Raw genomic sequence first — 11,118 nt, 5'->3', positions numbered from 1 at the left:
CTACCTTGTCCAACAAAATAGGCTCAACCTTTTGTCGCTGAAACTTTCTACCCTTCCATGCCTAGTAAACGGGAATCCCCCTTTAAAATGTACAATGAAAAATAAAGTTTTAAAATGTACAATGCCATTTCCAAGCGAATCCAATGGAATCCATCAACGTAGGGATGTGCACCACAAACATACTTTACATGCTACCCAGAATGTGAATCCTAGCACCCACTTATGCCCCCTACACACAGGAACTCTACACATACATTAGGAGCTAACGTTTGTCCTCAGTACATACGGTGGAGGGGAGATAGACTTTGCCAAAACTTTGTAAACCATGGCAGAAATGTCCCCCCGCCTTTTTAGTCATTATCACTTGGAAAATGAGAGTATGGTGCCCAACTGGGAGGCTTGCTCAGGCACAAGCTGTGCAGGATGATACCGAGGAAACACCTGGCACAGGAAATGCCCACTATGAGCCACCCTCCCCACCCCCCTACCCCATGGTCTCAGTCCATGTGGCAGCAATCAGCAGGGCTGATATGCAGGGCTAATGGCCAAAGCCTTGTACCTGTTTCTTCACAATAGGGTGTGAAGGCGGCTAGGCTGGTTTGTTTCTTCAGTGTAAAGCACAGCACACACAACTCACTTGTGGAGAATCTGAAAGCTGCAAAATGTCGGAATGGGCAACCATCCACATTTGCCAGCCATAGCGAAAACACACTGTTGAAATTATATACTGAAGTTCACTAATAGTCACAACAAAAATTTTATTTTGATTAGCTCCTGTGACTCTACGAGTGTGGGGATTAAAGGCAAATTTTGTGGAATGAGGGATCAAGAACTTTGGGAGAAAAGACAAGCAAAAAAACACCTGAAAAGCCTTTTTCGGCAGGTCTCAAGATTGACTAAAAAATCAGAATTTTTGGATAACCTTTCATTAAAGTGTACAGAATTAAACATTCACAATATTATTCTTAGACACTGATATCATTTAGAATGTACATAGCAAGTTCATTTCTGTGAGAATTTTTTTTGTAGTTGAACAATTATAATCACATCTGAACACCCCACCGTTTATAGTAAGGGTTTCTTGCGTGTATTTAGGTGTACCATTGTAGGAAAATGAAAATTTTACAATTAACTATATACTTCTAATTTTATAATATTCACTGTTGATCTTTGATAATACCAATGTGATATTGATTTTAAAAAGATTCCAGACTTTATTTAAGATTGAAAAAAAAAAAAAAAACCATGACAAAATTTCTTGGGATCAGTACACTTTCAAGAAATGGAATTAAGGTGGTGAGATATTAAAAACTGGTTGAAACTGGACAGTGATGTGGGGAACAAGCCCCTCAATGCACTTCACACAAAATCTCATGTGGCCCCTCAACTGTTCAAGCGGCAGACAAAATAAATTACCATAAATTATGTGCCAAGGCAACTTAAAAACAAAACAGCTTCCAGGAAGTGGGTAACACTGCTTCTGGCCCGCAGATCTGGGTCGGCAAGCGTCAAATGTCAGGGTAATTGCAGTAGTAGACCGCCGAGCTCGCGTCGGACACCACGGAGGAAATGGCCCCGTGGCTGTCTGAGAGGTTCACACCGCAGTCATGTCCCTGGTAGGGAAGACCCATCTCGGGCTTATACACAAAGTGCAGATACTGTTCGAATTCCGTGCGGTCCACCTCGCCTAGGAGCTCGGTGGGCTGCGTGGGTTCCGTGCCGTCCCGACAGGGCAGAGCTTCGGGAGGGGGCGAAGGCTGCCCGGGGCCGTGCGCCGGGTGCTGCTGCGGCTGCTGCGGCTGCTGCTGCTGCTGCGGTGGTGGTGCCTGCGGCTGCAGCGGCTGCTGGGGCTGCGCGTGGAAACCTCGCCCGGCGCTCGGCGGGGGCGAGCCCATGGCGCCGTAGTACAGGTGCAGGGCGCTAGGGGGCGCCAGGATCCCCGGCATCCCGGGGCCCGGGGCGTCCGGCCCCACTCGCAGAGGGCCGGCGGGAGGCTCTGCGGGCACCGTGTAGTCCGAGACCTGCGCGTAGGGGTAGGCGCCGGCCGCCGGGCAGTCCCCCGGCAGCGGGGCGGCGAAGAAGGCCGGGTCCTGCTCCACGCCGTCCAACGGGGATGTGTCCGGAGTGGGCAGGGTGTAGCCGTCGAGCGAGGGCGCGCCCAGGCCCTGGCAGTCGCGGTAGTGGGCGCCCATGTGGGGGGGCAGCAGCGGCGGGCCGGCCGCGAAGCCGGGCTCCGGGAAAGGCAAGGCCAGGCCGTCCATGGCCACTCGGCCGCCCTCGGGCCCCAGCGCGCCGGCCGGAGGCTCCGCGAGAGCGTGCAGGAAGCCTCCCTCCACCCGCTTCATGCGCTTCACCTGCTTGCGCCGCCGCGGCCGGTACTTGTAGTTGGGGTGGTCCTGCATGTGCTGCACCCGCAGCCGCTCGGCCTCCTCCACGAAAGGCCGCTTCTCCGCCAGCGTCAGCGCCTTCCAGGATTTGCCTGCGAAGAAGGTGGAGAGGGCCCCGCGGGGTTAGCCGGCTGCGTGCCCGCGCCTAGGCCCCTCTGCCGCGCGCAGCCTTCCGCTGAGCCAGCCGGCCAGAAGCCGGGTCAAACTAGGGTGAAAGGCTCAGGTCGAGACCTTAAGGGAGGAGAGGCCGCCCAGAAGAGGCCTCCTCCCTTACCTATCTCCCCTTAATTCGAAAAACTGACAAAAGTCCCCGGGAATGAGAAGGCGTCAGGCCTGGCGGGTCCGGCTCGCCTGTACGAAGCGCTGAGAAACCCTTATACCTCAAAGACCCAAAGCCAAAGGCGGTTTTGAGAGAGGGAACTGGAGGGAAGGACTGGGTCTACTGGTAAACGGGTTGTGTCGGGTGCAAGACTCAAAACAAAACAAAAATAACATCCTTTTGGCTCAGCGATTCGCTGGCGCGCGCATGGTGGATTGGATCCCCCGGTAGGACTCACCTAGCATCTTGCTCAGCTCTGCGTTGTGCAGATCCGGGTTCTGCTGTGCCAGCCTCTTGCGCTCGTCTTTGGCCCAGACCATGAAGGCGTTCATCGGCCGCCGGATGCGAGACTCAGCCTTGGCTCGGCCCGAGGTCCCGGCTGGCGCCCCGCTACTCGCCACCACCTCGCCTTTCACCTTTACGTCCCCGAGGGGACTCAGGGACTCGGTCCAGGGGCAGGGGCCCAAGCCGGCCATCACCGCGGGCAGCGCGCTCCGGGGCTGGCTCTGGTCGTCACTGGCGTATCCCGCATCCGGGCTGCTCATGGCGTTCCAGACCGACCCCGCGCTCCGCTACCCACCACGGAACACGCCGCTTCCCCCCGACCCTGGGGCAGGGAGGGGAAGGGATTCTTTTTGGAGAAGCACGGAGGAACCCGTGAAGTCTGAGCGGGCGCGGACTTCCCGCAGCTTCGCCAGCTAGAAACCCACCGCGCAGCGGGCGCTAGAGATTTACCCAGTGACACTGCGGGTGTCCCCCGGCCGCGGGCCCTTTTCTTTATAGATGCAGCCAATGGCGCGGCGGGGGCGGGCCGGACCCTAGACGTTGGGCCTCCGCCCAGCTGGTGGTCCGAGTCCCAAGTCCCCGTTCAACCCCACACCCGCCCCTTTCCCCTCCCCCGGCGGAGCGCGAAGGCTACACACCTGCCAGGGGGAAAAACTGGCTGGAGCCGGGCTCTGGCGCCAAGGCCTCCGCGACTCGGGGAAAATAAGACTGCTGAAATTCAGCTGTCTGGGAGTGCTCACTGTACCGGAAGATTGAAGCACTGGTCCGAGGTAATTCGTATTAACATACTAGGTATCCATTCCATTAAAAACAAAAACTTTATTATCGGAGGCAATTACCTTCATATGATTTTTTACGGGGAAAAAAATCCCGTTGTTCTCCCAAGAACTCCTCATTATGCTTACATTATATTAAAAATGTCCAAGGTAAATTCTAAATTGTAATTTAAAAAAAACCAAAATCTAATATAAAGTGTTATATTGCTAATATTTCACTACTCGATGAATTAAATGTTCACGTCAACCCTTGGGAATTTCTGCCTGAAACATAAGATACATATAAGAAAAGCTGCTCTTCAGTAAAAGAGGCAAGACCTGGTTTTACTTCTAAAGACTAGCAAGAGGCCGTGGTTCCGTCCCAAACGCCGCAAAAATAAAATATAAAATATAATGCAAAGACAGCAGCCCTGCGCTTTTCCTTAGAGGAAAAGGGTCAGTTCATTTAAGCAGCAAAATCCACAGCGTTTAAGGTGGTTGCCCTGACGGATGGTCACAAAGTTTCTATATATTTCCTAAGACTGGAATGAAAACCTGAACAACCTTAAATTCATTTTGACCTAAAAGTACTTTTCCATTAAAGCAAACCTTCCTACGGTGCTTATCCCAAAAGCCAGATATTCAGCACCTTCCAAACATTAGCAAACTGATTTAGCCGCTAACCAGCTTGTGAATGGGCAGCATTGTAGCTTCCCGGAGATAAAACTGAGATTCAGAGGCGAATGTTGCTCACGACTAGCAGCCAGCCCGCCGCCGTCAGACCAGGAGCTCCAGAAGAACTCGGTCTCAGGGTTGCATTTCAGTTTGTATATTTACGAAGTTTTCTAAGATAACCAACAGTCAATTTTACATAACTTTGAGGGAGAAAAATTTAAGGACTGAGGTGGGGGCTGATATAGCTCAGTTAGAAGGCTCACCTAGCAGGCCAAAAGAATCCAGCATAAAAGAGGCTATGTCTATGCTAATGCCTGTGATCCCATAATGCCAGCACTTGAGACGAGGAGTCAGAAGCATAAGAAGTTCAAGATCATCCTCAGCTACCTGTGGGATTAGAGGCTAGCCTGAGCTATGTGCAACCCTGTCTCCAGAGAGAGAGAGAGACGGAGAGACAGAAGGGGGGGGGGAGAAACCAGCATATCAGTTTCCAAAGCAGATTTGCTTACTATGAAAAGTATCATTAATTCTAAGCCTGAGATGGCTTTGCATAGGCTTTCTTGTGTGTTGTTTCAGAGACCAAGTCTAGCTTTCTGCAGATTCCAAAAAGCACCGAGCTTTTGCTGGCTTCTAGGTTTCTGGAACTACCTTTCCTCCAAAGAAATCACAGAGAAGCCAACTTTTCTCTAATTTGTCGCGTTGTGAAGCCAACAGTGAACCCCCCCCACACACACACCGCCCCATTTATAGCTGGTAGTCCCGCAGAAAGCGACAGCGGTGGCACTGGGAGAGCTGTGCGGTTCACACAAGGGGGGGAGGGGAGAAATCTGCTTTAACAAATCAAAGAAATGTTATTTTTAAATTGGTGATTTGAACGCAATTGATCTGAAATTTAACTGGCGGTGTGCTCTTCTTCAAAGCTTTATGTTCTTTTAAAAAAACAGTGGCTTAAAAGTAAAAAAAAAAAACGAATTTCAAGTGTTTAAGGAAACTGTAGGGGTAGAGACAACAGCATTACAAGTTAATTCTCTAGCCAGATGCTCTTTTTTTTTTTTAATCTATCTTTTTTGTTTCCTTGTTTATTTGTTTTGAGAGACTGTCTCCCTGTGTGACCCTCCAGCACCCCAGGGGCAAGGGCGCAGGCCCTCACCTCCCTCTTTTCTTTTGCTGCTAGTAATAGACATCCCTTCAAAGATCTCAGGGCCGAAATTTCTCTTTCTGCGAAATCTTTCACAAATTAAGGGGTTTGTGTGGGATGAAGACTGAAAACAGTACCGGGTCCAGAATGCAATTTTCTCCGTCTTCTCTGTCTTAATTGATTTCTCCGAAAGCAGAGAGACAACAGAAATATAATTCAGTTGCACGTCTAGAAAAATGTATATGCACCATTTTACCTTGGTTCCTCCTGTCCTTGCCCGGGGAAGGGAACCGAGAATACGGAGAAAGCGCTGGGAAAGAAAGCCCACGGGCGCCCAGCGTTACTTGCACTCATCACTGAAGACTGGCTGCTTATCTGTGTGAGAGAAAGCACAGACCACTAAGAGTGAAGAGTCCAAATTTTGGCCTTTCCTCCCATTTCTTAAAACAGCTTCCCTTGGAGTCACAAGGTAGTAAGTACTTCACTTAAAAAAAGTCTATCAGGAAATGTGGCGCTTCCCCAAGACTAGCCCCTTCCCGTCCTCTTACCTAGATCTAACTTCTGCTGACCATTCTCTTGACAGATACTTTTGGGAGGAGTGTTGGGGGCCACCGCACGGCAGACCCGCTCGCGGGGTGAGCGGGCCATATTTCAGTTTCTTCGCTAAAATGGGTGTTGGGAGTCGAGCTCGCGACGTTATCAAAGCCAGCCACAAATGCCACATGTAAAGAAGCAAACATCCGGAGCGGCTTCCTGCAAGCCCTGCTTCCCTCAACACTAGAGATTTACTGCGGTGGGGGTGGGGGTCGGGAGCAGGAGGCTGGCGCGTCTGTCTGCTGCAGCCTGCAGCCGTGTCGCACTCGCACAGGGCAGGATTTCTGGGCGGCTACTGACGGCGCCGCAGCCCCCAGTGAGACCCGAGGCTCTAAAAGGCCGGGGCAAGGAAGCGACTAAGGTAGCAAAAAGCCGTGCCGGGGACCGCTTGGGGCCTATGGCAAGCGGGTGGGTGATCAACAGTCGCTCCGAAGTGGAAGAGTCAAAGCCGTGCTTGACCGCCGGTGATTTCTTGCAGGTTTCGTGGTTTTCGTGTTCGGGTGGCCAGAGCCTCGTTAGGGGACATTCACGTCCCATTGCGCAGGATCCGTGGGCATCCAGGCAGTTCCGCGGGCTCTGGAGAGCAAGTTCATGGGGGGGGGGGGCGGAGAGGGGAGCGCGAGCCATCATCCGGCGGACTCTAAGATAGAAAGACCACAGTCCCGCTGGGCGATCTAAAAAACGGTGCCACAGAGGCAGCCGCTGAGAGCCGAAGTGAGAGGGAATTGACAGGCGCAGAGCGCGGAGCCCCGGGCTGCGCATCTCTCAGAGCACACAGAGCGACGCCGAGGATTGGCACCAAACGGGTGCCCTCTCTCCTCCCCTGGGTACCTTTCCCCGGTCAGTTCCCGGTGGGTCTGGGATGGAGATGGGAAATTAGGGAGCAGGAGAGAAGAGTGGCGGGAAAGACAGCGGTCACCCGCCCCCACGCTGGCCCAGTACCCTGAAGTCTTAGCTTCACACCGGCCTCTCCCGTGGGAGCTGAGAGAGTTTGACCCCAAGATTAAGTTCGGGGACTCAGTCCCTACAAGGATGGGGGCGCGCATCCTAAGTGGGCGGGGACTCGCGTGTAACTGTCCGGATCCCCCTGAAATTCGTGGCTCCTCTCTGGCTGCCCCCAAACTCCACCCTAGCAGCTGGCGACTCTAAGACCACTTCCTCCTTCCCGGTTGGCCCTGGCTGAGTTTTTAGAGGAGAAGCAGGAAACGCGCTGTTCCCGCTTCACTTCCCAACTCAGAAACTGGTGGGGAGTGTTTCTTAGAACCCACACCCCCAACTGTGGTCCCCGGAAGAAGTGTGCACTCCTTTTTCTTTATTGCTTGGTCTATGAAACCTCAGGTTCTCTTGGGAAGGTGGTCTGGGAGCGAGGAATAAAGCCTTGCTCAACTTCTATGGAGTCTTCCTTGAACTTTAAAGGCAAATCAAATATGGCTTGGCTTTTTATAAAGGTAATAGCCTCCTGACGCCTGTTACCGTTGCTGTCACCCACACCCGCTAAGAGACGGGACTCCCTTGGAGAACTGAGGTCCTCACGGGACAGGCTCAGCAGCAGGTCCGCTGTGAGCAGAGCGCTTGCACTCCCAGGAAGGAGTGCAGCAGCGGGGGGCAGGGCACGCTTCCAGGGAATGTCCAGCGTGATGTCCTTAGTCTTCTTCCTTGGTTTACTGAGATCCAGGGATATGTTCTCAGTCCATGCTCCTGTAATAATCTGTTGCCGGCATGTGAAAGCGATGCAGAGCACAGCGGGTCGAGCACACGGAGTTGTTGTTAGGTTCTGTTCTGTTTTTGTGTGTAAGAGGCAATGGGTGCCTTTCCATCCTGAAAACTCTGCTTCCGAGATCTCCTGGGAGGACCGACTGGGAGGTGCCAGATGGTTGGTTAGGGCAAGGTATGCATTCTGTGATCATGGAAACGATCAAAGCTAGAATACTTTGTGGGACCTGCCACTGCTGACAGGACTCATTACCTGCTGTATGCACCTCGGCTTGCAAGCATAGCAGATTGTGAACCTGAACCTAATTTAGCTTCCAGAGCTTAAAATAAAAGCAGGACGGGGAGCAGTAGGAAGCCTTTCTGGGTTTCGGCTGCCAGTTACCTGAATGTTCTTCTCTGTCCAGTTTTTGGACTTGCCATCAAATTTGTCTTCCCTTCCCTTCACTTCATCTTTTTTTTTTCCTCACGAGTCTTTAATAAACACTTACTGATAAGGGAAAGACTAGTGCCATCTTTCTAGGTGAAGCACCAAGAACCACAGGTCTCCACAGACCTTAAAGGCTCACCTGTAGCGACCTGTGATCACAGGGCGTCTGGAGAACAATATTCTTTCCCTTATGTTCCAATAATTCAACCTGAAACTGCAATCACACATTACAGGGCATTTGGATCCTGTGGCTATTCTTAATGCTTTCAGGGCAGAAACCTAGGCTGAAGAAACACATGGATAATTTTATGTGTAATTTTATGATGCAGAAGTAATTGTCTTTAGTGCATTTTGAAAGTTATCTTTGATGTTAATTTCTTCATAAACACGATACGGTTTACAAAGCAGTTTCCCTAGCTCATCTGAGCCTCACAACTGCCCTGGAGGTTAGTGGAGCTGATGCTCCTTAGTCCCCTTTGCTAAGGAGACTGAGGTAAAGAAAGAAAGAATCAGTGACTTAAAGTCATATAACGAGGGTTCTTGGACCACTGGAAACAGTAGGGGTCTTACTTTGAATTTATTAATGTGACATGTTTACAAATAATGAGAGGAAAAAATGGAATTTACAAGGACTAAAGAAAGAAGTTGGTAGTGATGGATTGATATCCTTGGAGAAGAATGCAGTGTTCTTATTAACTGGATTATGATAACTTTTAAAAATCAGAAATACAACAATGCAAAAAGAAAGCATCACTTAGGACGCCTAGGATTTTGCCAGGTGGTGGTGGTGCACCCATTTAATCTCAGCACTCTAGAGGCAGAGGCAGGCAGATCTCTGTGAATTCGAAGCCAGCCTGGTCTATAGAGCGAGTTTCGGGACATCCAGGGCTACACAAAGAAACCTTGTCTTGAAAAACATAAAATATCTAGCTTTTTAAAAAGTCAGACTAGGCCTTACATGATATTCAGTTATTTTGACTCCTGTTTCTTAGACAAATTCTAATGCAGCTGAGCTAGTTGGAAAGAGTTCAAAGATGGTGCTAACATTCACATATAAGGAAACTGATGTTGTATTTTTGTGTTCCTTGTTCTCTCAGACTGTAAAAGACTTAGTTAGCAATATTGAACCGTTATCTCACCCATCACCTACTTAAATTACTGGTGACTTCAATGCACATTATCAAGCAGGTCTTAAAGACATAGAAACATAGTAAATTCTCTAATGTAGCAATTATTAAGTTTCCTGCACTCTCGTTGTTCCTAAAGAAAGTAAATTTCCAATTATCTTGTTATAAAACAGAAAGTCAAGGTACAAAGCAATTTAGTAATTTGCTTGGTGCTTCCAATCATCCCAAGAGCTAAGACTGTTCATTTGGTCAACAATTATCCAGTCCCTCCTAAGGATAAGGCTTAGTACATCATGACTTGCTTGGTGGTGAACACAAGCATGGGAACGAGCTGCTTAGAACCGAATTCTACTTGAGGAAACACACTAGTTGCATATCTTTGGAATGTTATGGAATGTCTTTAAAACCGACCTGTGGACTGGAGCATCATGATAATACCAATGACTTCTGAGATCTTTATGAAGATAAGAGAAGCTCGCTGTTCCTAATGGGCCAGTCACATAGTAGGAACATACATATTTAAATCAATGAAAATATGCTGAGACAACGTGTGTAGACGCAGAAGCTGCCATTGTGTACGGGGTGAATGAATGCAGCAGCACAGCAAGTCTTTCACAGCACTGTAGCATCTTTGATAGAAATGTCTACTCTTGCCATGCTTTTACCAGAGTTCATTGCTAAGTTTTTAGGGAGGCTTCTGTAAACTATTGTGTGTTTTCTGGTTATGTTAAAACACGAACTTTTTTTTTTTTTTTTTTTTGCTCTGGTAGTAAGAATAAAAATTGGGAGGAGGCACATTAACCTTTTAAAGCCCTAAGGCTAGGAACCAGAGAGATGGTTCGGTGTTTAAGAGCACTGACTGCTTCTCCAGGTGACCCGGGTTCTAGTCCCAGCACCCACAGAGCAGCTCACACTCATCTATGATTCCTGTTTCAGGGACTGTGACACTGTCTTCTAGTCTCCGAGGACACAAGGCATACACAAGGTGCACATTCATACATGCAGGCAAAATACCCATGCACATAAAATAAATAAATCTATTAAGAATAAGTAAATAAAACCCTAAGCTGCACAAGGGAAAATAAACAGAATTATAAAACATTTGTCATGCCATTAAAAAAAAAAAACTGAAATGCAAATTGACACCTTGCCCTTACCTGCCCTTACCTGAGCCTAGTGTGGTCCTAAGTCCCATTCCTAGAGCTTTAAAGGCAAAGTTTACTTTGGTGATTATGCCTGCCACAAAACACAGCAATTTTCATCAAAGGATGAATAACCCACAAACGCACAAATCTTCCAGCCCAGCCCAGGCATTTTTGTGCTGTAGAGTAAAAAGAATTCCAGATTCTGGCATGGTTGTTCAATAACTTGATACCAAGAGAACTAGCAAGCCACTCAAATTGCTTTATACTCAATTATCTTTAAAAAGAAAGTGTGTGTGTGTGAGTGTGTGTGTGTAAAAGTACCTGGCCTCTCTACAGTGTTTCTAGAAAAAAAAGTGACAAAATGACCACAAAAACTTTTGCAGAGTAGAAGTGCTAAAAGACACAACTAGTACACAGAGGGGCTGTTGGCTGAATGCTCCAGGGGACAGATGGAATTAGAGAAGACAGTACAGCAAATAGACTACACTGAAGTTAAGTGGAGGCCAAGAGACTAGAGTGAAGTGTTCTTTTACATAGAGCAAAAGTTTTTTAA

The 11,118-nt window shown here is 49.0% G+C and overlaps 1 protein-coding gene across 2 annotated transcripts; it reads right to left on the bottom strand.

Annotated features, from left to right (window-relative positions):
- Positions 1 to 1,211: 1,211 nt before the first annotated feature.
- Positions 1,212 to 5,890, bottom strand: Sox17 (SRY-box transcription factor 17). Of its 2 annotated transcripts, XM_055603418.1 has the most exons (3): positions 5,816 to 5,890; positions 2,945 to 3,313; positions 1,212 to 2,479 (listed from the first exon to the last, which is right to left on the bottom strand). In XM_055603418.1, the coding sequence occupies exons 2-3, from the start codon at positions 3,249 to 3,251 to the stop codon at positions 1,509 to 1,511; spliced, it is 1,278 nt and encodes a 425-aa protein (XP_055459393.1). In that variant the 5' UTR covers positions 3,252 to 3,313; positions 5,816 to 5,890; the 3' UTR covers positions 1,212 to 1,508. The 2 variants fall into 2 exon arrangements, with proteins under 2 accessions (XP_055459393.1, XP_055459392.1); XM_055603417.1 differs by lacking the exon at positions 5,816 to 5,890 and having other exon boundaries at positions 2,945 to 3,446.
- Between the last annotated feature and the right edge of the window lie 5,228 nt (positions 5,891 to 11,118).

The sequence above is a fragment of the Psammomys obesus genome, unplaced genomic scaffold (genome assembly GCF_907164565.1).
Source record: "Psammomys obesus unplaced genomic scaffold, mPsaObe1.curated_primary_1811, whole genome shotgun sequence".
Taxonomy (NCBI): Eukaryota; Metazoa; Chordata; class Mammalia; order Rodentia; family Muridae; genus Psammomys; species Psammomys obesus.
Note: the sequence above shows the minus strand (reverse complement) of the source record. Positions and strands in the feature narration are given on the sequence as shown.